The sequence below is a fragment of the Pantherophis guttatus genome, chromosome 1 (assembly GCF_059756535.1).
Source record: "Pantherophis guttatus breed Tessera chromosome 1, ASM5975653v1, whole genome shotgun sequence".
Lineage (NCBI taxonomy): Eukaryota > Metazoa > Chordata > Lepidosauria > Squamata > Colubridae > Pantherophis > Pantherophis guttatus.
The window spans coordinates 343,975,477-344,001,545 of record NC_142063.1 but is presented as its reverse complement, the minus strand read 5'-3'; the positions used below and the strand labels follow the sequence as shown (position 1 = coordinate 344,001,545).

Here is a 26,069-nt window from a genome sequence, read left to right as displayed (position 1 = left end):
GTGGCACACAGAGCTCTCTCTGTGGGCACATGCGCCGTTGCCAGCTGCTCTTTTGGTTTACGGCATGCACATGTGCGCTGGCCAGCTAGTCTTTGTGGGCACTGAAGCGCTGGAAAACGGCCTGAAAACCACCCAGAAAACAGCCTATTTTTTGGGCCATTTACAAGCCGTTTTTTAGGCTCTTTTCAGGCCATTTTTGGCCTGAAAAATGGCCAAAAAACAGGCATGCATGCGCCTGCCAGCTGATCTTTGGGTTTCACACGCATTCTGGTTTGGGCACTCTGTGCCAAAAAAGTTTGCCATCACTGATATATAGGATATAATCATGAGCTCCAAAATTGTCTGTTTTAAGATACAAGCAAAATTATAATGGCTCTGCGGTACTCTGTGGGCTTGGTTGTTTCCCTATAGACGTTTCATTGCCAAACTAGGTAACATCATCAACGCTACAGGGGAGTGGGGTTTACTCTCTGTTTAACTGCCAAAAAGAAAACAACACTCCCACTAACACTGATGATGCTACCTAGTTTGGTAATGAAATGTCTGCAAGAAAGCAGATAATAGCATCATTCAAGTCATAGGTTTCTTCTGGCTTGATAGGGGCAATCTGACAACTGGAGTTTGTAAAACATGGTTAATGGGCCCTGCAACCCCAAAAAACTGTGCTTATTCAATAAAATATGATCTGTTCTGACCTAGGATTCCTTAGACAGCAAACAGCACAAATTTAGCCCTGCAAATAATTCAAATGGCTGCGAATTATTGTCTTTCCCAGTCTAAAAGGCTTCTCAAACAGTCTTATCAGGGGAGTGTTTACAAACACCCACCTTATCTCCCTTGGAATGCTGCCAGAGAACTAATTGCCAAATGCAGGGCAAGGCCAAACTTAGCAGAGGCAAACAGAGCTTTTCCAGAGCTTTTACTGACCAGATGAACAAATTCCTTCCTGCAAAAGCTCACGATCCGTTTGCTCTTTTATGTCTTATGGGAGGGGCCAATCATTTCCAAGCGTTACTCCCAAGTTGACCCTGTTTCCTTAATTGTTCTCGTCTCCTGGCAGCTCTGCCCATGCGCACACTGGGAACAGGCTCATGCTGTTCTTCTGCCTTGCTGATGTCAGACTCCAGAGACTCCAGAGGCAGCAAAGAACTCCCAGATGGCCTTGGCCCCCTCTCTGCCTCCGACCCAGAGCCATCGTCCGAGCCTTCCCCAGACTCCAGGACTGGCCCACGTTCCTCCCCAACCTCCTCACTGTCCAACACTGTTGGCCGCTGGAAGGCCACAACATGATCACACTTAAGAACCTTAACGATGAGGCTTTAAAATATTTCTCAGAGGATGTCAGCAATGCTTTCAGGCATAAGCCTAAGGACGATACCTCTTGGGCGAGTCCGTTAGGGAGCCGTTTCATCATTTCAAACTCCAACGTTGTCTGGATGTAATCCAGATCAGATTCGGCCTTCTGGAACTAAAACATGAAAAAATGATCACACCCCGTTGATACGATGTACAGAGCGAGAAGGCTTCCACCAAATGCCTTTGGTTACGAATTTGGGGAGGGAAGATGGTGTAAGATCACCTTGTAAAAGAGATAGGCCGCATAATAAATAAATAAATAAAATAAATACATATATAAATACATAAACAGAGAGGGAGAGAGAGAAAGAGGGAGGGAAGAAAAGAAAAAAAGAAAGAAAGGGATGAAGGGAAGAAAGAAAGAAAGAAAGAGGGATGGAGAGAGGTAGAGAGAAAGAAAGAAAGAAAGAAAGAAAGAAAGAAAGAAAGAAAGAAAGAAAGAAAGAAAGAATACACTGAATTGTAACCATATCTTTCCACATTGATGGCATTTCACGCTCTCTTAAAGAGAATACAGGCAGTCCTCGACTTACAACCATTCGTTTAGCGACCAAAGTTACAATGGCACTGAAAACAAAAGGGACTTACAACCAACCGGTCCTCGCACCTTGAATTGCTGCAGTCGTTAAGTTAGTAACACGGTTGTTAAGCAGATCTGGCTTCCTCATGGACTTCCCTGTCAGAAAACTGCAAAAGAGTACCATCGCGTGATCCCCAGGACACGGCAACTGTCGTAAATAGGAGCCAGTTGCCAAGCATCCGAATTTTGATCGCCTGACCATTGGGGATGCTGCAACGGTCGTTAAGTCTGAAAAACGGCCACAAGTCACTCTTTTCAGTTTAAGTGATCGTCGACTAGGACTCCAAGGTTCCTCTCCCAGTGACTGTTTTTGAGCTATCTTTCGCCTCATATGTCCTCGTAATTTTGGGGGTTTTTCTGCCCAGGTGTTGCTTTTCTCCACATTAAGTTACATGGACTCCCTTTCTAGATCGGGACTCCCTACGCACAGTCACTCATGCCCTCGTCACCTCCCGCCTGGACTATTGCAACGCTCTCTACATGGGGCTCCCCTTGAGGAGCACCTGGAGGCTCCAACTGGCGCAGAGTGCAGCCGCGCGGGTGGTTATGGGAGCAATATGGCGCTCCCGTGTGACACCTCTCCTGCGGGAGCTGCACTGGCTCCCGGTGGTCTTCCGGGTGCGCTTCAAGGTTTTGGTTATCACCTTTAGAGCGCTCCATGGCTTAGGATCTGGTTATTTACGGGACCGCCTGCTACCACCAATAGCCTCCCACTGGCTGGTACGCTCTCATAGAGGGGGGCTCCTCCAGGTGCCGTCGGCCAAACAATGTCAACTGGCGGCCCACAGGGGGAGAGCCTTCTCTGTGGGGGCACCTACTATCTGGAATGAGCTCCCCCCGGAGATATGGAGGATCCCGGATCTGCGCACCTTCCGTCGCACTCTCAAGACTTTTTTATTCCATCAAGCCGGCCTGGCCTAAATCTTTCCCCTTTAAAATGTAAATTTTAATTTGTTTTTTTAAATTATTGGGTGTTTTAAGTTTGTCTCGGCCAAATTGTTTAATTCGGTTTTATTCTGTTTTTAAATTTTGTATTTATGTGTTTTATTCTGTGGCTGTTCACCGCCCTGAGTCCTTCGGGAGTAGGGCGGTATACAAATCCAATAAATGAAATGAAATGAAATGAATGTTGTTGGATATAGGGCCCATTGTTCAACTTACACACTAGGCTAGGGCACTTAAAATTCATAAAATAAACTATTTTTCCCCCCATCTCAGTTTCTTTTCTTTCAACTGACTACACGCTCCAGCGTTTAATTTTTCTCAGTGGTGAAATCCAATTTTTTTTTTAACTACCAGTTCTGTGGGCGTGGCTTGGTGGGCAGGGTGTGGCTTGGTGGGCATGGCGGGGGAAGGATACTGCAAAATCTCCATTCCCACCCACTCGGGGGCCAGCCAGAGGTGGCATTTGCAGGTTTCCCGAACTGTTCAAAATTTCCGCTGCCGGTTCTCCAGAACCTGTCAGAACTTGCTGGATTTCACCCCTGATTTTTCTGCAGATTCACGATCGCAAACACTTCCATAAATAAGTATGTTTGTTTGTTTTTTAAGGTAATGCTTTTATGGCTATTGCATTTGCTTCAATGCCCATACCTCACTTTAATGACACCTTAAGGACCGGTTTCGATCAAAGCATCCAGTTACAACATGAATAAATGTTGTGGCCTACGGTGCACAAATTGCATTCAGCAAACACAGGCTAAGGAGGCAGGATTCCCTGAGGATACGAACTCAGTCTGGTTTCGAAGATGATGAATTTTGGTCATTTTGCCTGAGTTACGGAATAAGTGGCACCTGCAGGAAACGGAGTCAGGCAGGGCAAATTGGCAGCGGGATCGCTTCCTGACATCTACAGGTATCCTCGACTTACAACAGTTCGTTTAGTGACCGTTCGAACTTACGACAGCGCTGTAAAAAGTGACTTATGATCATTTTTCACACTTAACAACCATGGCAGCATCCCCCTGGTCAAAATTCAGAACTGACTCACATTTATGACCATTGATGGGTCGCTTGATCCCCTTTTGCAACCCAGATTCGCTTAACAACCGTGTTACTAATTTAACAACTGCTGCGAAAGCACTTAACACCTGTGGCAAGAAAGGGGCAAAACACCAAATTTAACAAACGTCTCGCTTAGCCCCAGAAATGTCGGGCTCCGTTGTGGTCGCAAGTCGAGGACTACCTGTATATAAAGCCATTGTGATTTCAGCAGCGTTTGCAGACAAGACAGATTTCATATACCAACGGATTAGAGTTTAGGATTAGGATTAGGATTAGACCAGGCCTTGTTAACAGAAGGTGGGAACTGAGAACTTTTAAAGAGAGAGAAGTTCTGTCCTTCAACTCGTTGGGGTAGTCGTGGTTAAGGTACCAGGCTAGAAACCAGAAGACGGTGAGTTCTAGTCCCGCTTTAGGCATGAAAGCCGGCTGGGTGACTTCAGCCAGTCCTTCTTCCAACAACCCACCTCACAAGTACGGATAACAGAAGGAGAAAAGAGTTGTTATGCATGTTCGTTACCTTGAGTTATTATATAAAGGTAAAAGGTAAAAAGGTTCCCCTCGCACATATGTGCTAATCGTTCCCGACTCTTTGGGGCGGTGCTCATCTCCGTTTCAAAGCCGAAGAGCCAGCGCTGTCCGAAGACGTCTCCGTGGTCATGTGGCCGGCACGACTCAACGCCAAAGGCGCACGGAACGCTGTTCCCTTCCCACCAAAGGTGGTCCCTATTTTTCTACTTGCATTTTTTACCTGCTTTCAAACTGCTAGGTTGGCAGAAGCTGGGACAAGTCACGGGAGCTCACTCCGTTTACGCGGCACTAGGGATTCGAACCGCTGAACTGCCGACCTTTCGATCGACAAGCTCAGCGTCTTAGCCACCGCGCCACCGCATCCCTCTGAGTTATTATATAAAACACAATAAAGGCAGGATAAAAGTTTTTTTAGCAGATCAATAAATTAAAATTAATTAAATAAATTGTTCTGTGAACAAATTGCAGGGTCATTGCAGGAATCGTCGACTGGACCCAACCAACTGTGAAGCCATAGAAGAGGCCTCACCGAGGAGAAACCTTTGGACCTCCACCACAGGCAGTTTCAGAAACCAGTTAAGTAACTTCTCTTTCTCCCAGCTGCCCATTCAGCAAAATGGACCTACCGACCAGAACCTTTTCTTTTTATTCTTTGACTGGTTAAAGTTGACTTGTCTTTATCGACAAGTCACGCGAGAGCCCAGATCCTTTGGAGCCCAAATTGCTCCCTATCCAGCCACGGAGGGTTGGAGAAACGTGGAGAGATACCACCAGGCCACCGTTGCAGTTTCTGCTTGCAAGTGCTTTGACAATACTATTGCACTGCTAGCTGGCAAGTACAGTAGTGCAATGAAGTCAGAGCCCCCGTCAGCAGGAAAAGGCTTGGGGAAAACGGAATAACGGAGTCAGAAGGGACCTTGGAGGTCAAGCAGGAGACCTTACAATGTTCTGGACAAATGATTGTCCGGTCTCTTCTTAAAAAACCCCCAGGGTGGGGTCCTTTCTTGTTTTCTTGCAGACGTTTCATGACCCAACTAGGTAACATCATCAGTGTTAGAAGTGGAAAGAAGGAAAAGGAGGATAATTGTGGGGTTCTTGGTGCTCCCTGAGCTTAGTTGTTTTCTTGCAGACGTTTCATGACCAAACTAGGTAACATCATCAGTGTTAGAAGGGGGGAGGAGGAGGAGAATTGTGGAGTCCTTGGTGCTCTCTGAGCTTAGTTGTTTTCTTGCAGTTGTTTCATGACCCAACTAGGTAACTTCATCAGTGTTAGAAGTGGAAAGAAGGAAAAGGAGGATAATTGTGGGGTTCTTGGTGCTCCCTGAGCTTAGTTGTTTTCTTGCAGACGTTTCATGACCCAACTAGGTAACATCATCAGTGCTAGAAGGTGGGTTTTGAAGAGTGGAGGAAGAGGAGGACTGTGGGGCCCTTGGTGCTCATAGGCTCTGTCTGTCTGTCTGTCTGTCTGTGTGTATTGCTGATAGAAGAGAATATTTGTAGCTCAGGACTGAAAACTGTGAGGTCCTTGGTGCTCTCTGAGCTTTGGGTGCTTTCTTGCAGAGGTTTCATGACCCAAACTAAGTAACGTCATCAGTGCTAGGGTATGTAGGATTCTGAAATGTCTGCAAGAAAAGAAGCATGTCAACCCTGAGCTACAAATATTCTCCTTTATTTGAACCTCCAGTGTGTGATAACTCGGCCGGATTCCTCTCCAGTGGTCAGTTCGGAGGAGGATGAACCAGTTCCAGAGGCACGTCAAGAGCTGGTCAACGGCTCCAAGAGGGATTTGGCTGAAACATAGGTACAGCAAAACATCCCTGAGGCTTCAGGTGAGGAACACTTGCAGCTGCAACCGGCCGGCGATGAGGAAGAGGAACTGCCTTCTGCACCTGATCCACGAGCCCGTAGGGCAGAGAAAAGGCTGGAGCAGCGAAGGTCGGCCTGATTACTTGTGTGGAGGCAGCCTCGCCCCTCTTGATGGGATGCAGAAGTTGGCTATTTAGCACAGCAGATCGATGGGAGGCGATGTTGAGCTTCCTTGCTTCGTGTTCTTGCCTTGATCGTCCCAAAGGCGCTTTTTTCAGGAGGCAACTGGACTTTTCTTGTTTTTTTTTCTTTTGAAGACGTTTCGCTTCTCCTCCAAAAGAAGAACCAGCTCGGTTCAAACCACGCCACCTGCAGCACAACTTATTCCAATGGACAGACGGTGTTCCTTCCTAGTTTGGACTCGCCAAATTCAGAGGGCCCATCTCTCCCTGGGTAAAAATCAGCCGGATTCAAGTGGTCTGACCAATAAGAGAGTTATTGTGAGGCACGGTGGCGCAGTGGTTAGAGTGCAGTACTGCAGGCTACTTCTGCTGACTGCCGGCCGCCTGCAATTGGGCAGATCGAATCTCACCAGGCTCAAGGTTGACTCAGTCTTCTGTCCTTCCGAGGTGAGTAAAATGAGGACCCAGATTGTTGGGGGCAAGAGGCTGACTCTGTAAAACCGCTTAGAGAGAGCTGTAAAGCACTGTGAAGCGGTATATAAATCCAAGGGCTACTGCTATTTTCCTTCCTTCCTTCCTTTCCTTCCTCCCTTCTTTCTCCTTCCTTCCTCACTCCCTCCCTCCCTCTCTGGAAGCGCAGGTATTAGAATGCAGTATTGCAGGCTAACTCTGCCCACAGCCAGGAGTTCGATCCTGGCCAGCTCAAGGTTGACTCAGCCTCCCATCCTTCCGAGGTGGGTAAAATGAGGACCCAAAATTGTTGAGGTCTAACTCTAAATCCGCTTAGAGAGGGCTGTAAAGCATTGTAAAGCGGTATATAAGTGCTACTGCTATTGGTAAAAGTAGGAGATAAGCACAGTCCTCCTTGGTCCTGGACGCCGGCACGAGGGACATGGAAATGGGTGTGCAGACACACGGACAGGATGAAAAGAACGCAGGCGCTACAAGGGCGAGTTGCATTCCTGCAGAAGGGGCTTCCCAACGCGGCCATTGGCCTCTCAAGAGGAAGAGCCGATTCTCAATAATCCGGGGAATTGAGTTTTGTTTTTTAGACAAAGTATTCTGCAAAAAAGGAGGCTCTTTACAGGCAAAGGACGCCTGGATTCGCCGAGAGGAAACTTTGGTGGACTTGTGTACCGTAGGCCAAAGAGCACTCTTGTTTTAATGCTTCCGTGGCAAAACTCAAAAAACAAAAAAAAAAAAAAAGGTCAGAGAGGAAGATGGGATTTTCCATTATCGTTTTAAGCCATCGTGCAGCCTCCCAAATCTTTACGATAACAGGATTTCCCTTCACGTTGTGGGTTTTTAGCTGACTGAGCATTACCGGCCAATGCCCTTTTAACATTGCACTGCTTTTTGTGCATGCTCACTAGTAGTACAACATAAAAAGGGCAGTGGACGGACACCTCTCCCCATCCAGGAAACAGAAAAGACAGAACAACAGAGTTGGAAGGGACCTTGGAGGTCTTCTAGTCCAACCCCTTGCTCAGGCAGGAGAACGTATAACATTTCAGGCAAACGGCTGACCAGTCTCTTCTTAAAGACTTCCGGTGTTGGGAGCACCCGCAACTTCTGGTGGCAGGCTGTTCCACCGGTTAATCGTTCTCACTGTTAGGAAGTTTCTCCTTAATTCCAGGTTGCTTCTCTCCTTAATCAGTTTCCATCCGTTGCTTCTCGTTCTTTGGAGAATAGGTTGACCTCTGTTCTTTGGTAGCAGCCCCTCAAATATTGGAAGACTGTTATCATGTCACTCCTGGTCCTTCTTTTCTCTAGATCAGAGGTTAGGAACCGTGGACCGGCAGTGGGCCACAGCAGGCCAGAAACCAGGCCGCGCAAACAAGCGAAGCCGCATCCACAGCATGTAGGCAGCACACAAAACTATTACCCCTCCGGTCCATGGAAAAGAGCCTTGGTGGCGCAGCAGACTAAAGTGCTGTTAAATAGCACCAGATGCCTGCAATTACTGCAAGTTCAAATCTCACCAGGCTCAAGGTTGACTCGGCCTTCCATCCTTCCGAGGTAGGTAAAATGAGGACCCGGATTGTGGGGGCAATAAGCTGACTTTGTATAAAAAAAAGAACACCGCTTGGGGGGGGGGCAAAAGCCCTACTAAGCAGGTATATACAAAAATATGAAGGCTATTGCTTAACGCATTGTAAGCCGCCCTGAGTCTCCGGAGAAGGGCGGCATATAAATCGAACCAATAAATAAATAAATAAATAAAAGCCTCTCTCCATGGAACTGGTCCGTGGTGCCCAAAAGGTTTGGGGGCTACTCAGGGATGGCCTTCAAAATTTTTAGCAAGGGGTTCTCTGCCCGGTTGCTGGGTAAACGCGGCCATGGAGTAGCAGCATTTAACCACCCCATAATCCCTTGCGGGGTAGAGTCTGGGCAACTGAATGGAGCTAGCAGAGTATTTACTGGCCGGATGCCCTTCTTGACGCCAATGTGGAGTTTTGTTCAGCAAACATATTCTCATTGTGCCCAGACAGAGAAACACCTTGCCTCTACCTAAGATCGAACTCACAGCTATTTATTATTTATTTATTATTTATTAATTCAATTTGTATGCCGCCCCTCTCCAAAGACTCAAGGCGGCTCACAATGCATTTAAAATCATTATAAAAAACATTTAAGGATTAAAAACATTAAGTCATTCACACCATTCATAGCCGGATCTTGCCGGATCGCAAGAGCGAGATCAACGGCCCCAGGCCTGCCGGAAAAGCCAGGTCTTCACGGCTTTTCGGAAGGCCAATAAGGTGGGGATGGTCCTGACCTCAGGAGGTAACCGGTTCCAGAGAGCTGGGGCAGCCACAGAGAAGGCCCTCTCCCGCGGGCCCGCCAGCCGGCTGTCAGGTTTCGATGTCATCTCAAATAAATTGCACTCCCAAACAATTAATCTTTGCTGAAATATTCCATTTATTGAGTATGAGAGATCTGGCCCCGACTTCGTCGTAGCCGATACTAACCCTCTGACCCCCAAACCCTTCCCTTTCCGTTCCCCAATTCTCATCTTCTCATTGGCCATCTTCCAAGTCAGTCTCCCCAGCTTCTGACCTCACCCCACAGGAATGTTCCCCCCTCCCATCCCATCTCCTAGGGGATATTATCTACAGAGAAAATAAGTAGGTGAAAAGTCAAGCCTCATCTTTTTATGGCAGCACGGGAAAGCCAGGTTCACCTAACCACCGTGGTTCCTAACTAATCAGCTGCAGTGATTCACTTAAGAGCCGTGGCAAGGAAAGTCGCAACATGGGGCAAAAACAGTGGGGGGGGGGTTTCAATCGGTTTTACCACCGGTTCGCTTCGCGCACATGCTTTGTGTGCGTTGCCCCAGCTCAGCTCGACCGCACATGCACACGTGCTTCCCGCCGGCCAGCTGGTCTTCGGGTCTCTAACGCCCAGATGTGGGGCACATGAGGGGGGGGCCACACGTGCATTGCATTTTGGGGGTTCTCGTGCGCATGCATGCGCTTTGGGCACACAGTCTGGAAACGGTTAATCATACCTCCTGAGGTCCGGACCATCCCGGAGGCTCCAACTGGTCCAGAATGCGGCCGCGCGGGTAATTACGGGAGCTGCATGGCGCTCCCGCATAACATTGCTCCTGCGTGAGCTGCACTGGCTCCCAGTGGTCTTCCGGGTGCGCTTCAAGGTGTTGGTTACCACCTTTAAAGCGCTCCATGGCATCGGGCCTAGTTATCTTCGAGACCGCCTTCTGCCACTGATGACCTCCCATCGACCCGTGCGCTCCCACAGAGAGAGCCTCCTCAGGGTGCCATCAGCCAAGCAATGCAGGCTGGTGACCCCCAGGGGGAGGGCCTTCTCTGTGGGGGCTCCCACCCTCTGGAATCAGTTGCCCCCAGAGATAAGGAGAATCCAAGACCTCCGTGCCTTCCGCCGTGCCCTTAAAACTTTCCTTTTTCAACAAGCCAGGCTGGCCAACAAATCCTTTTAAATGATTTTAAATGATTTTAAATTCATTTGTCTTTTTAAATTTTGGGCCAAATTGAGATATTTCCTTTTAATCTGTTCTTAATTTATGTATTATGTATTTATGTGTTTTTACTTGGCTGTACACCGCCCTGAGTCCCTAGGGAGAAGGGCGGTATATAAATTTGAAGTAAAATAAAAAAAATAAAAATAAATAAATCCCCACCCTATTGGCCTTCCGAAAAGCGGTGAAGACCTGGCTTTCCGGCAGGCCTGGGGCAGTTGATCTCGCTCTTGTGATCTGGCGAGATCCAGCCATGAATGGCGTGAATGAGTTTTTAATGTTTTTAATTTTTCAATGTTTTTTTAATTATTTTTTAAATGTATTGTGAGCCGCCCTGAGTCTTCGGAGAGGGGCAGCATATAAATTGAATTAATTAAATTAAATCAAATCACTGTCCTATACTTTCCAGGCTCTCTTGGTAGAACACACAGAGGAAGCAAGGTCCAGCTGTGATTGGGAGAAGGATCCTCTCACTCACACACATACACACACAGGCATACACACATTTCCCACACTTTTCTGGGCTATAAAATGAAAATTTAGAGATACTCACCTTCTTTCCAAGCAGCCTTTGAGCCCAACACTCAAACCCCCTTGTTCCAAATGGCCAAGGCCCAGGAAAACTCACCCACAGACTCAATGGGTCTGCTGCCAGCAAGGGAGGCTTACCTGGGCCAGGTCCATTGGTCCCGTTAGCTTGGAGTTCCATCCGGGGTGCCAAATTGTTGGATGAAATATCCATCTGGGTTCAGTTCCAAGTGGGGAGAAAGACAGTGGAAACCTGGTGGCTGTTTGGAAGGATGCTCGACCACGTGGTCCTGTCCACCATTAAACCAAACAGCCACCATGTTTCCAGTGTCTTTTTCCCCACTTGGAATTGATCCAGGGGTGCGTTCTAAAATTTTTTACTACCAGTTCTGTGGGCATGGCTTATTTTGTGGGCGTAGCTTGATGGTCACGTGACAATTCTTTAGGATTTAGCACAGGTACTGGTCTACCAGGCTTTTAACTGCTTGCAGAGCTGTACCAGTCTACCCATTTGTTTTTGGAGGCACCGGTCTACTCATTTGTTTTTGGAGGCACCGGTCTACCCATTTGTTTTTGGAGGCACCGGTCTACTCATTCATTTTTGGAGGCACCAGTCTACTCATTCATTTTTGGAGGCACCAGTCTACTCATTTGTTTTTGGAGGCACCAGTCTACTCATTCATTTTTGGAGGCACCAGTCTACTCATTCATTTTTGGAGGCACCAGTCTACTCATTTGTTTTTGGAGGCACCGGTTTACCCATTTGTTTTTGGAGGCACCAGTCTACTCATTCGTTTTTGGAGGCACCAGTCTACTCATTTGTTTTTGGAGGCACCAGTCTACTCATTCATTTTTGGAGGCACCAGTCTACTCATTTGTTTTTGGAGGCACGGGTTTACCCATTTGTTTTTGGAGGCACCAGTCTACTCATTCATTTTTGGAGGCACCAGTCTACTCATTCATTTTTGGAGGCACTAGTCTACTCATTCGTTTTTGGAGGCACCAGTCTACTCATTCGTTTTTGGAGGCACCAGTCTACTCATTCGTTTTTGGAGGCACCGGTCTACCCATTTGTTTTTGGAGGCACCGGTTTACCCATTTGTTTTTGGAGGCACCAGTCTACTCATTCGTTTTTGGAGGCACTAGTCTACTCATTCGTTTTTGGAGGCACCGGTCTACCCATTTGTTTTTGGAGGCACCGGTTTACCCATTCGTTTTTGGAGGCACCGATCTATCCATTCGTTTTTGGAGGCACCAGTTTACTCATTTGTTTTTGGAGGCACCGGTCTACCACCACACTGCCTTTTAACACTGATCAGCTGTAGGCCGGCCCTTTGAAGCCCCGCGGCAAGAGTTTAAACAGTTTTTTTCCTTCTAGCTGATCAGCTGGGACTCGGGAGGCAGCAATAGATTGGGGGTGGGGCCAAATAAAAGGTAAGAATAACGCAGGGTGGGGGGCGGGGTGGGGCCAGCTCCCGAACAAAGAGAACTGGTTCAGTGACGTCATATCGTCACTGCTACCGGTTCGGCTGAACCGGGCCGAACCAGGAGGAATCCACCACTGAACTGAACCCAAAAGGACATTTCTTCCAACAGTAGCAAGATCCAGAGGAATTATCTCCCATTTTTGCTGCATTCATTAGGATGAAAAAGCACACACTGCAAGTTTCTTATACAAGAGTGTGTGTCAGTTCACAGCTCCAGGGCAAAGAATAAGAATAATCCCCATAGATTCTAGTGATAAAACTGTATACATGTGTTTGTGTGTATGTAAAATATTAACTTTCTATTGCTGAACAATATTCATTATTTAAATGGATACAATACTGGACTTACAACAGTTCGTTTAGTGACCATTCAAAGTTACGATGACTCTGAAAAATGTGACATGACTGTTTTTCACAGTTACGACCTTTGCAGCCTTCCCCCATGATCATGTGATCAAAATTCAAACACTTGGCAACTGACTCATATTTATGACAGTTGCAAGTGTCTTGGGGTCACGTGATCCCCCTTTTGTGTCCTTCTGACAAGGAAAGTCGGGGGGGGAAGCCAGATTCGCTCAGTGACATGATACACTTAACAACTGCCGTGATTCGTTTAACAACTGTGGCAACAAAAGTTGTAAAATGGGGGAAAGCTCTCTGAACAAATGTCTCACTTAACAATAGAATTTTTGGGCTCCATTGTGGTCCTAAGTTGAGGACTGCCTGTAATATAACCATTCCAACACAACTATACAGAAAGGTGAAATATTGGCTCATTCAGGCCATTTATTCTTCCCTCACCTTTCTCCGTTTTCTTCCATTAATCTATTTTTAAACTATATTTATATATTTGATATACCAAATCTTCTTTCTGAGCAGCTTTTTTCTACGCTTACTTTTAAGATTAACAGGGTTGGAAGGGACCTTGTAGGTCATCTAGTCCAACCCCCCACCCAAGCAGGAGACCCTACACTATTTCTGACATGGCAGTCCAGTCTCTTCTTGAAAGCCTCCATTGATGAAGCTCCCACAACTTCCTAATGCAACTTCTGTTCCATTGGTTGATTGCTCTGTCAGAAAATGTCTCCCTATTTCTAGGTTGAATCTCTCCTTGGTCAGTTTCCATCCATTGTTCCTTGCTTGGCCTTCAGATGCTTCGGAAAATAGCTTGACCCCCCTCCTCTCTGGGGAAGCCCCTCAAATATTGGAAGACTGCTATCCTGTCTCCCCTGGTCCTTCTCTTCACTAGATTAGCCATGCCCAGTTCCTGCAACCGTTCATCGTATGTTTTAGCCTCCGGTCCCCTAATCCTCTTCGTTGCTCTTCTCTGCACTGTTTCTAGAGCCTTAACATCTTTTTTGTAGTGTGGTGACCAAAACTGGATGCAGTACTCTAGGTGTGGTCTTACTAAGGCTTTATAGAGGGGTATTAGTACCTCCCTTGATCTTGATTGTATCCCTCTGTTAATGCAGTTTAGGATTGCATTGGCTTTTTTGGCTGCTGCCACACACTGCTGGCTCATATTTAGCTGGTTGTCCACTAAGACGCCAAGATCCCTCTCACAGCTCCTGCTATTACACATGGTTTCACCCAGTCTACATGCGTCCTTTTGGTTTTTCTTGCCTAAGTGTAAAACTTTCCTTTTCTCTACACTGAACTTCATTCCCTAAACGCTGATTCCTTCATTGGCTTTTTCCCAATTGTCACATTGCCCTTTCTCAAAGATGCTCAAACAGCTTGTAGGGTTCCCTTACTATTTATTTACTGCCTTTATTGTTTTTACAACTAACTCTCAAGACAGGAAAGATACCAAATACTCCTGCCTCCTCCTATTTTCCCCACAACAACCCTGTGAGGTGGGTTGAGCCAAGAGAGAGGGAATGGCCCCAAATCACTCAGCCAGCTTTTACGCCTAAAACAGAACTAGAACTCACCATTTCCTGCTGATTGGCCCACTCAGCCAGCCCAAAAATCACCCAGCTGATTTCCATGGCTAAGGCAGGACTAGAACTCACTATCTCCTGGCAATTGGCCCAGCCACCCAGCCGGTTTTCATGTCTAAGGGGCAACTAGAACTCACTGTCTCCTGATTTCTAGCCTGGTGCCTTAACCACTAGAGCAAACTGGCTCTCATTGCCATTTAGCCTCATGATAATTGTGCAGTGCCAACTAGGATGGCAAAAAAAAAAAAAAAAAAACCATTCTGGCTGAAAATGGCACAATACAGGGTGCCATACAACATCGTGAACTTATTTTCAGTTCTCTTATGGGTAGAAATGTGCTACATCTGCCTTTCTCAACCTGGTACTTTCCAGATCTGCTACATTGCAAGAGGAATCAACCCCAGGAAGCATTTTGTAGGGGTAGAGCAGGGGTGGGCAAATGTGGCCCTTTTACAACCTGTGGACTTCAACTCCCAGAATTCCTGAGACAGCTTGGCTGTCTCAGGAATTCTGGGAGTTGAAGTCCACAGGTTGTAAAAGGGCCACATTTGCCCACCCCTGGGGTAGAGGATAGGATTTAGAGGCCAGCTGGCCCCTCCAGAGCAGGGGTCTCCAACCTTGGCAATTTTAAGACTTGTGGACTTCAAGTCCCAGAATTCCCCAGCCAGCAAAGCTGGGGAATTCTGGGAGTTGAAGTCCTCAAGTCTTAAAGTTGCCAAGGTTGGAGACCCCTGCTCCAGATGATGAAAATAGGAAATAAATAAGGAAAAAAAGAATAAATAACCTTTCAGATGACAAAACGAATCAATAATTTGCACCGATACTTCAATACAGGCGGTCCTCGACTTACGACCATTTGAGCCCAATGTTTTTGTTGCTTAGCGAAACAGTCATTAAGCAACTTCCGTCCCTTTTTACGACCTTTCTTGCTAGGGGTTGTTAGTAACCCGGTTGTTCAGTGAATCTGGCGACACCATTGACTGTTTGTCAAAAGGTGGCAAAAAAAGGTGACCCCCCAAACACTGCCACCGTCATAAATATGAGTCAATCATATCAAGCAGCTGAAATTTTTGACCATGGGGATACCGTAGTGGTCGTTAAGTTTGGAAAATGATTTTTCATGCCATTGTAATTTCGAAAGGTCACTAAATGAACTGTCATTAGACTGGTGCGGTGGCCTAGAGGTGGAGCTCTCGCCTCACCATCAGGAGCCTGTGAGTTCGATCCTAGGTAGAGGCATATATTTCTCTCTCTGGGCAGATATTTCTTTCTCTGGGAATACTGAGAATATATCTGCTGAACAAAATTCCTCATTGGCAACAGGAAAGGCATCCGGCCAGTAAAACACTCAGCTCCACTCAGTGGCCTAGACTCCACCCCACAAGGGATTATGGGGTCGTTAAACGAAGATGATGACGACTAAATGAACTGTCATTAGACTGGTGCGGTGGCCTAGAGGTGGCGCTCTTGCCTCACAATCAGGAGGCTGTGAGTTCGATCCTAGGTAGAGGCAGATATTTCTCTCTCTGGGCACAAGAAGAATATATCTGCTGAATATGACTCCGCATTGGCAACAGGAAAGGCATCCGGCCAGTAAATCACTCAGCTCCATTCAGTGGCCAAGACTCCACCCCACAAGGGATTATGGGGTCATTAAATGAAGATGATGAGTAAATGAACTATCATTAAGTTGAAGACTATCTATAGGCAGAGAAAAGAGATTTTTTTTTTCCCTTTTCAAATGCCATTTCCCATCCACTTCCATGGACTTTCTCTTCCCAACATTTTTCATTTTTCCTTCAATTTTTTCCCCAAAGGCCTCCATCGCTTGGGGGGAGCAGGAGAAGAGAGGGGGAGACCCACCATTGGGAACCAGCCCAGCATACAAGCCACGCCTACACGCAGTATTGGCCACGCCCCCACGGGAATCGAGCTTGGGGGGGAAGAAATGGACCAGCCCAAGAGGCCACGCCCACCGACGGACCACGCCCCCCCTGGAGCAAGAGGGCAGAAAGGAACGCAGCGAGCCCACACAACCCCCCCTCTTTTCGGGGTGAATAATGGGCGCGTCCAGATCTATTCTAGGGCTTTCTCCCCCCCCTTCCAGGCGTGAGGAATGGTTGCATCCGGCGGGGAGGGGGAGGGGGAGGGGGGGAGGTTTTCTTACATTCCTTCCCTCAGCCGCGGCTTTTCCACCCCTTTTGTTTCCTTCCGTTCGTTTAGGCCGCTCTTCGGGAGGCCGTTTCGGTCCTCAAGGGAACGGCGGCTCCGTTCTGCGGGGGTGGCGGCCCGGCCAGCGGTCCCGAGACTTACCATGGTCTCGAGCGTAGTAACCGCCGTCTCCATGTTGAATAGTTGACATTCCTCAGGCGGTGGCATTCTCCCCTCCCCTGGCCGGACCGCCCTTTTTCTTTGCTGAGGGGAAGAGACGGCGCTTCCTATTGGTCGGTTGTCATTCCATCCTCTTCCTCATTGGCTTCTCCCGAGGGCGTCCTTACACCTATTGGACAACGCCTGGGATAACGCCCCAAGATGAAACGAGAGCTCCGATTGAGTGGCTTGGAAGCTAACGCCCTTTCCTATTGGTTGGTTAATAGCGAAGCGAGCTGGGAGAAAACTGAACCGGGAGACCGGATTGGTTGATGGGCGTCAGCATGCGTCGCTTCATTGGCCCTTGGCGTAGCTTTTAATTTTCAAAGGCGGGCCCGGCTCGTCGATGCCCTCCTTTCGCTCTGCCTCCCCTTTTCCTTGGCCCCACCTTCCTCGCCGACTTTTAATTCCGATTGGCTCGCGTTGGAAACCGGGAAAAGACGATTCGCTGAAAGGCCGTTCAATCAGAAGGACGTTTAATGCCATTGAAGTTTGAGGCGGATGGAACGTTGGCTCACACTTGCTGCGCTGTGATTGGCTCCGGCGGAGTTTGAATTGCTCGGCGTGGGCGATGCTGCAGGCGCGTTCAGACGTGGCTACTCGCATCTCGGGAGGCTGCTCATCCCGGGTGGTTTTGAACGGGGATCGTCCCCGAGGAATCCTCACCTGGACAGGAAACCCTTTCCTGCCATAAAATCTCGGCTCACTGGGGCAAGTTCGCACGACACGTGAGCAATTGGGTTCAGTGAGTCGTGGGAATCGTTTTGTCCACGGGATGGGTCAACCATGAACTTGGGCAGTGGTTTACAGGTAGTCCTCGGCGTGCAGCGGTTTCATTTAGTGACCGTTCAACGTTACAACGGCACTGGGGAAAAAAATGACTTATGACCGTTTTTTCAAAATCACAACTTTTGCAGCCTCATGAGATCAAAATTTAAATGCTTGGCAACTGGTTCATATATACGGGGTCATTTGATCACTTTTTGCGACCTTCTGATCAAGCAAAATCCATGGGGTAACCGGATTCACTTAACAACCGGGTTAGTAGCAACAGCGCTTAGACTTATAGACCGCTTCATAATGCTTTGCAGCCCTCTTTAAGCGGTTTTACAGAGTCAGCCTCTTGCCCCCAACAATCTGGATCCTCACTTGACCGACCTCATAAGGAAAGATGGAACAATGATTCAACCCTGAACTGGTCAAAATTGAACTGCTGGCAGTGAGCAGAGTTAGCCTGCAATAGTAATACCACTTAAACTTATATACCGCTTCACAGTGCTTTTACAGCGCTCTCTAAGCAGCTTCTTGCCCCCAAGAATCTGGGTCCTCATTTTACCAAGGATGGAAGGCTGAGTCAACCTGGAGCTGATCAGGATCAAACTCCTGGCAGTGAGCAGAGTTAGCCTGCAATAGTATTACCACCTAGATTTATATACTGCTTCACAGTTCTTTACAGTGGTCTCTAAGCAGATTACAGAGTCAGCCTTTTGCCCCCAACAATCTGGGTCCTCATTTTACCGACCTCCAAAAGGATGGAACCCGTTCCATCCTTTCGGTTTACTCAGCCGTGGCTGAGTAAACCTTGAGCCAGCCAGGATCGAACTGCCAAGCTGCAGGCAGTTGGCAGTCATCAGAAGTAGCCCTGCAGTACTGCCTTCTAATCACTGCGCCACCATAGTAACTTATCAACTGCAGTGATTACAACGGGCAAGAAAAGTCGTAAAATGGGGCAAAACTCACTTATCAAATGTCTTCCTGAACAACAGAAATGGTGGTTGTAAGTCGAGGACTACCTGTATTTGTTTGAGGACCGCCTGTGCTGTAAACGGAACCCTTGTGTTTGGCCAATGGGGATTTAGTACCGTGTTTCTCCGAAAACATGACCCACCTCAATAATTAGCCCAAGCCTAATTTTTTGAGGGTGGGCCTAATATTGCCCCACCCCAAAAATAAGCTGGGGGGGAATGGGCGTGGCCAGAACAAGTGGCGGTGCGGGGGGGCAACTACCCAGCTGCAACTGCAGTCCGCTGGCCCCTTGGGGCGGCACAAATACCGCTTTTGCCCTTCTCTTTCTGGGCACAGCGCTTCTACTTTGCTTTTTCCCTCTGTTGGAAGAAATATCCTTCTGAGTTCAGCTCCAAGTGGGGAAAAAGACACTGGAAACATGGAGATTGCTTGGAAAGATGGTTTAATGGTGGACAGGATCACATGGCTTGAGTTCCTGAACAGAAAAGGGGCGGAGATGCTGTGAGTCCTCAGGTTTTAGGCCCTCTCTGGCTTTGAACTTCTGGGGCCCAGAAAGAGTATCCTGATTGGTTGTCAGGGCCCAGGGGGTGGGGTCTTAACTAGCCTTGCTGGCTGATGTAATCTTCTCAGGTGCCATGCGGTGAGTTTCTGTTGCTAGATAGGTCCTATTGTATTAGTTTCTGTTGCTAGATGGGTCCTATTGTGTTGCAGATGATGGTCCATTGACAAAGGTGGGGGGAATGAGTGAGCTTGTCTGAGGCTTTTATGGTCCATTGACAAAGGTGGGAGGTGGAAAGCTGCTTTGTCTTTAAAAGATGTTTCTCCATTTCTCATCCAGGGAAACATAATATTCTGCCTTTTTTAATATTTCCTAAAATATTTCATTCTTCTAGGAGAGGGGTGGGTGATAACTTCCTACACCTCTTTGGGAGGCTCTCGGATGACAGGCATTTTCCTGCCTGTCATCCATTCCTCAAGCTCAGCACAGACTGAGGGAAGGATGGCAGGCAGGAAAATCCCCCTCCCCATTTTCCTCCCGTTCGCCAAAAAGCCTCCAATTTTCAAGTCTAAAAGAAAATAAGACTCGGTCTTATTTTCTGAGAAACACGGTATGTCGTGTTGAATTTTGGAAGTCTTCCGTGTGGCTGGTCTTCCTTGCCCACAACCTAGTCCAGAGAGTTATTTGATTATACACGTAATAACAGCTGCAAGAATTGTTTATGCTCAAAATTGGAAATTAGAGAAAATACCTTTGGAAAATGAAGTAATAAAAAAGATTTTAGATTGTGCAGAAATGAACCGATTAACTTTGTTGATTAAAGATAGGGAAGAATCAGAATACTTCAGAATATGGAATTATTTCTATTGTGGGTTGGAAAAGAGATATAAATGATTAATTTTGTAACTGTGTGTAAAAATTTGATGGCAAGAATATGGTTATAGGAATGAACTTTTATAGTGGTTTGGATGACGATTAAGAGAGAAGAAACTGTTGGAACAAGAAGAACAAAAAGAACTGAAGAAGTTAACACCGAGATGTCACAGGGGAAGGATCATTGATGTATTAAATGTTTGTTTGTCTTAAAAAAATAACAAACTTTTTAAAAAAAACCCTAGTCCAGAGAGTGAGAAAGCCAGACTTACGGTTCTGATTTTTCTTCTTAATCCCCTTGTTTGGGCAGATCTGGAAAGGCCAGGTTAACAAAGAAAAAAGAAATGCATAACTCAAGTTGCTTGATGCTTCTTATAACAGGAACTTCAGCCAAGATCCACCGAAACAGATTACAAATAATCCTCGCCTTACAACCACAAATGAACCCATCATATACACTCATGATGGCGAACCTATGACACGCGTGCCACAGGTGGCACATGGAGCTATATCTGTGGGCACGCGAGCTTTGCTCTAGCCCAGCTCCAGCACGCATGTGCATGCTGGCAAGCTGATTTTTGGGCCTTCTGGACCCACCGGAAGTTGGGAAATGGGCTGTCTCTGGCCTCCGGAGGACCTACAGGGGGGTGGGGAAGGCCGTTTTTGCCCTCCCCAGGCTCCTAGAAAGACTCTGGAGCCTGGGGAGAGCGAAAAATGGGCCTTCTGGGCCTACCGGAAGTTGGGAAACGGGCTGTCTCTGGCCTCCGGAGGACCTACAGAGGGGTGGGGAAGGCTGTTTTTGCCCTCCCCAGGCTCCTAGAAAGACTCTGGAGCCTGGGGAGAGCAAAAAATGGGCCTTCTGGGCCTATCGGAAGTTGGGAAACGGGCTGTCTCTGGCCTCTGGAGGACCTACAGAGGGGTGGGGAAGGCTGTTTTTGCCCTCCCCAGGCTCCTAGAAAGACTCTGGAGCCTGGGGAGAGCAAAAAATGGGCCTTCTGGGCCTACCGGAAGTTGGGAAACGGGCTGTCTCTGGCCTCCGGAGGACCTACAGAGGGGTGGGGAAGGCTGTTTTTGCCCTCCCCAGGCTCCTAGAAAGACTCTGGAGCCTGGGGAGAGCGAAAAATGGGCCTTCTGGGCCTACCGGAAGTTGGGAAACGGGCTGTCTCTGGCCTCTGGAGGACCTACAGAGGGGTGGGGAAGGCTGTTTTTGCCCTCCCCAGGCTCCTAGAAAGACTCTGGAGCCTGGGGAGAGCAAAAAATGGGCCTTCCGGGCCCAACGGAAGTTGGGAAACGGGCTGTCTCTGGCCTCTGGAGGGCCTCTGGATGGGAGGGGAGGCTGTTTTCGCCCTCCCCAGACTCCAAGAAAGCAAAAACCGGGCCCACCAGGCTATCACATGCCAAAAGCGGGGAGGGGGGTGTCACACACACAATGCGGGGGGGGCGCATTGAATTATGGGTGTGGGCACGCACCTGCGCAACCCCCCCCCCGCACTCCCCCTGCTTTTGGCACGCGACGGCAAAAAGGTTAGCCATCACTGATACACACTGTTAAGCAAGACAGTTGTTAAGTGGCTTTTGCCCCGTTTTACGACCTTTCTTGCCCCCGTTGTCAAGTGAAACCCTGCAGTTGCTAAGTTAGTGACCCGGATGTTAAGTGAATCGGGCTTCGCCATTGACGTTGCTCATCAGAAGGCCGTCAAAGGCAATCACGTGACTCCGGAACAGGGTTCTCATAAAAAACACGTGTCATTTTGCCAAGAGTCCGAATTTTAATCATGCAACCATTGGGAAAGTACAACAGTCGTCAGCGTGAAAAACAGTCGTAACTTTTTTCAGTGCTGTTGTCACTTCAAACAAATGGTTTCAAGTTGAGGGCTACCTATAATTAGATATGTCATTTAATTATCCTTTTTTTCCCCATAATGCAGTGGTCCTCAACCTCTTTTTTTTTTTCTCACCATTGACCTCCTTTAAATACCTTTTGTGGCCACGGAACCCCAAGACTTACCGTAAACTCAGGATTTAAATCATGATATTTCTTCAAGCCTTCAGGGAACCTCTGTGACATCAGCACATTCCCCCCCCTCCCTGCGGACCACCATTTGAGAGCCACTGCGATAACAAATTGCTGCCTCAAACCAGAGGTGAAATCCAGCAGGTTCTAACAGGTTCTGACGAACCGGTAGCGGAAATTTTGAGTAGTTCGGAGAACTGGCAAATACCACCTCTGGCTGGCCCCAGAGTGGGGTGGGAATGGGGATTTTGCATTATCCTTCCCCTGGAGTGGGGAGGGAATGGAGATTTTGCAATATCCTTCCCCCAGGAGTGAGGAAGGAATGGAGATTTTGCAATATCCTTACCCCAGGAGTGGGGAGGGAATGGAGGTTTTGCAATATCCTTCCCCCAGGAATGGGGAGGGAATGGAGATTTTGCAATATCCTTCCCCTGGAGTGGGGAGGGAATGGAGATTTTGCAATATCCTTCCCCCAGGAGTGAGGAGGGAATGGAGATTTTGCAATATCCTTCCCCTGGAGTGGGGAGAGAATGGAGATTTTGCAATATCCTTCCCCCTGGAGTGGGGAGGGAATGGAGGTTTTGCAATATCCTTTCCTTACTATGCCCACCAAGCCACCAAGCCCACAGAACCGGTAGGGAAACATTTTGGATTTCACCCCCTGTCTCAAACTATTTCTTTTTAAAAAAATTCTAAAGACTTGTCAGACACGGCAATAAAGATATCTGATTTCTTCCTCTTTTTTAAAAAAATCTTTTTATTTTTTATTCATAAATAGAGTGAATTGTCAGGGTATATCATTTACAAAAGAAAAACAGAGAAAACGCATTAAAAAGTACTGTGTTTCCCCAAAAATAAGACCCTGTCTTATATTTTTTTCGAACTCCGAAATAAGCGCTTGGCCTTATTTTCGGGGAGGTCTTATTATTTTGGGGCACATGGAGCAAGATGGGGCTACTCTTGCCGTCTTACCTGATTTCCAGCTCTGTCTCCCTAACTCTAACCAGAGGAAATGGCGGGGACCGGCTGTACATGCAGTTAAATATTTTTGGGGAGGGCTTATTATTAGCACATGCACTCAAAAGCACATGCACTTCATGAGCCTTGGTAGTACAGGGGTTTAAGGCACCCTGTTATTAAGCTGGTTATTAAGACCAGCTGCCTGCAATTACTGCAGGGTTCGAATCTCGCCAGGCTCAAGGTTGACTCAGCCTTCCATCCTTTCTAAGGTAGGTAAATTGAGGACCCAGTTTGTGGGGGCAATAAGCTGACTTTGTATAAATATACAAAAGGATGAAGGCTATTGCTGAGCACAGTGTAAGCCGCCCTGAGTCTTCGGAGAAGGGCGGCATATAAATCAAATTTTTTTAAAAAAAGCCCGATTGGGCTTGTTATCCAGGGAGGTCTTACTTTGGGGAAAACAGGGTATTAACACATATATTGGTAACAGTAGTAGTAATGTACCAGAGTAATTTAGCTAAACTTCTCTTTATATTGGCTTATTTATAATTCTGTTAAATATATTGGCATATTTATAAACCATCTTTATCTTTAATTCATACGTACCAATAATCTTCCTTCATCTAATTTCTACCTCTTCTCTCTAACCACTCATAAAATCTATTCCATATCAAGTAATATTCTGTGTCATCCTTGTCTTTTATTTTTAAAAGTCAGCCTGTCCCTCCCAGCACAGTCTTAACATTTTCCGAATTATATCCTCATCTGGTGGAGTATGCTCATTTTTCCAGTATTTTGCAAATACGATCCTTGCTGCTGTCAGTACATGCAAAACTAAAACGATATCTGATTTCATTGTAGGCGGTTTCCTGATATGCGTTGCCCTTCTCAAACAATCCAGGCTAATGACACGAATGAGGTTATAGTTTAGCCTGGAATTGCAGAAAATGGCCAGAGTTAAGCGACGGTGCCAAAAACGGAGATCCAGAACAAAATCCTTGTCAAAGGAAAAAAAACATACTACGTTGACATCTTCATCCAGTCTTCCTTCAAAAGCTTCGCCTCCAACGTAAGCATTTCTTCTTAATTCTCTTTAGCACTTCCGAGTAACATTTTGCAATTCCCAACATATTTTTTTCTTAAACGGGTAGTCCTCGACTTACGACCACAATGGAGCCCAAAATTTCTGTTTTTAAGTGAGACATTGGTTAAGGGAGTTTTGCCCTACTTGGCGACTTCTCTTGCCTCGGTCATTAAGTGAAGCGCTGCAGTTAGCGACTCGGTTAGTAAGTGAATCTGGCTTCCCCGTTGAAGTCACAAAAGGTGATCGCATGACCTTGGGACAATGCAACAGTTGTAAATACGAACCAGTTGCCAAGCCTCCGAATTTTGATCACGTGATCACGGGGAATGCTGCAAAGGTTGTAACTGAAAAATGGTCATTAGTCACTCCGTACCGTTGTAACTTTGAACAGTCACTAAATGAACGGTTGTAAGTCAAGGACTAGCTGTATTTCTTGGTTATAGCTTATGATTAATGTTCAGTTGCTTTAAGAGCAACCACAGTCCTTGAGTCCTTGACGTAAGACAATACTTCCATCTCTAACCAAAACTTCCATCTCTAAGCGATGCAGTCATTAAATAAGTCCTTCATTTTACAAACTTTATTGTCGCAGCATTAAGCAAAACCATCTCCCCCCCACCCTTTGACGTTGCTTATTGGAAGCTGGCTTGGAAAGTCACAAATGGCAATCATGGTTTTTGCAAAGAAAATGTTCATTTATACTTGGCTGTTGTTTTCAGCAGGTCTCCGGTTATCCTCCGTAGCCAAAGACGGCGATTCTCTTCCTGGCTTTTGGCGTTTAGAGACATATCAGAAACCCTCAAACATATCCTGGCTGCCGCAGTTAGTTGGTGTTGGTGGTGCCAGAGACACGTTGCACAAGTAAGTTCGTTGTCAACTCGCAAAGCATCTCTGCCCTGCTCTCGAGTTACCATAGGCAAGGGGGATGGGAAACCGATGAAGCAGCACGGCAGCCAAAAAACAGAAGTACATTCCAGACTTATCTCTGTCAAGGCTGTCTCCCAGGGTTACCCACAGCGGCCGGAGGGGAGTGATCTCTACAGGTCGTGAAATTGCTCCGTTGGCGAATGTGATTGATGACACCCCTGAGGGGCGGGGGGGAAAACAGGGTCCTGATTGGGGGCGTAAATTACATGGGGTCAGAGTTGGCTTCACCTGGAACATGCCGACATGAAGCTCCTAATAAATAACTGGATTTCTTTTGAAGCTTGGCTCGAGGCTCGTGATTTAATTATGCCCTACATGTAGGGAAATCCTTTAGTGACCGCTTGGCGCTGAAAAAGTGACATATGACCGTTTTTCACTCTTATAACTGTTGCAAGCATCCCCGCGGTCACATAATCAAAATTTGGACGCTTGTCAACTGGCATGTATTTATGATGATTGCAGTGTCCCGGGGTCATGTGATGAACTTTTACGACCTGACAAGCAAAATTAATGGGGAGGCTTGATTTCAGTCAACGAACATCAGCTTTTTTGGACTTTCCCCGGGCTGAAGATGTCATAAGGGATTTTACGGCAGCCAGGTTTCCTTGGAATTTAAACTTGGTTCTTGCCCAATGAAGGTTTCTTTTGCGGGACTTAAAAGGCAACCTGAATTTACTTATTTATTTATTTATTTAGTGGTTATCCTGCCTTTATTAATTTATCGGTAACTCAAGGCGGCAAACATGCATAATACTGTGGGGTATAATAATAATAATACTCTGAGTTAAAAATATTCCCTTCTGTCGGTAATATGGTACATAATATTTGTCTTCTTTTTTTCATCACAACGACAGCCCTGTGAGGTGGGCTGGCCTGAGGGAGAGGAATTGGACCAAAATCACCTAGCTGGCTTTTATGCCTTAGGCGGGACTAGAACTCGCCGTCTCCTGGGGATTGGTCCAAAATCACCCAGTCGGCTTTCATGCCTAAGGCGGGACTAGAAATCATCTTTTGATGATTGGCCCAAAGTCACCCAGTCGGCTTTCATGCCTAAGGTGGTACTAGAACTCACCATCTCCTCGTGATTGGCTCAAAGTCACCCAGTCGGCTTTCATGCCTAAGGTGGTACTAGAACTCACCATCTCCTCGTGATTGGCCCAAAGTCACTCAGATGGCTTTCAT

General features: G+C 47.0%; 2 protein-coding genes across 22 annotated transcripts in view; one reads left to right on the top strand and one right to left on the bottom strand.

The window, feature by feature from the left end:
• SKA2 (spindle and kinetochore associated complex subunit 2) overlaps nucleotides 1-16,791 on the bottom strand; it is a 27,900-nt gene extending 11,109 nt beyond the window's left edge. The window contains 2 exon segments of the mRNA XM_034404291.2: nucleotides 1,379-1,468; nucleotides 16,728-16,791. Of these exon segments, the coding sequence (XP_034260182.2) occupies nucleotides 1,379-1,468; nucleotides 16,728-16,760 (123 nt within the window). The 5' untranslated portion in view covers nucleotides 16,761-16,791.
• PRR11 (proline rich 11) overlaps nucleotides 16,531-26,069 on the top strand; it is a 22,849-nt gene continuing 13,310 nt past the window's right edge. For 3 of the 21 annotated variants that reach the window (XM_087890208.1, XM_034404297.3, XM_034404294.3), the window contains exons 1-3: nucleotides 17,350-17,594; nucleotides 23,738-23,945; nucleotides 24,680-24,821. In XM_087890208.1, the coding sequence (XP_087746334.1) occupies nucleotides 23,824-23,945; nucleotides 24,680-24,821 (264 nt within the window). In that variant the 5' untranslated portion in view covers nucleotides 17,350-17,594; nucleotides 23,738-23,823. Of the gene's footprint in view, nucleotides 17,825-23,737; nucleotides 23,946-24,679; nucleotides 24,822-26,069 lie in introns of all 21 variants that reach the window. The other 18 variants (XM_087890211.1, XM_034404295.3, XM_087890215.1 and 15 more) reach the window with 16 other exon arrangements.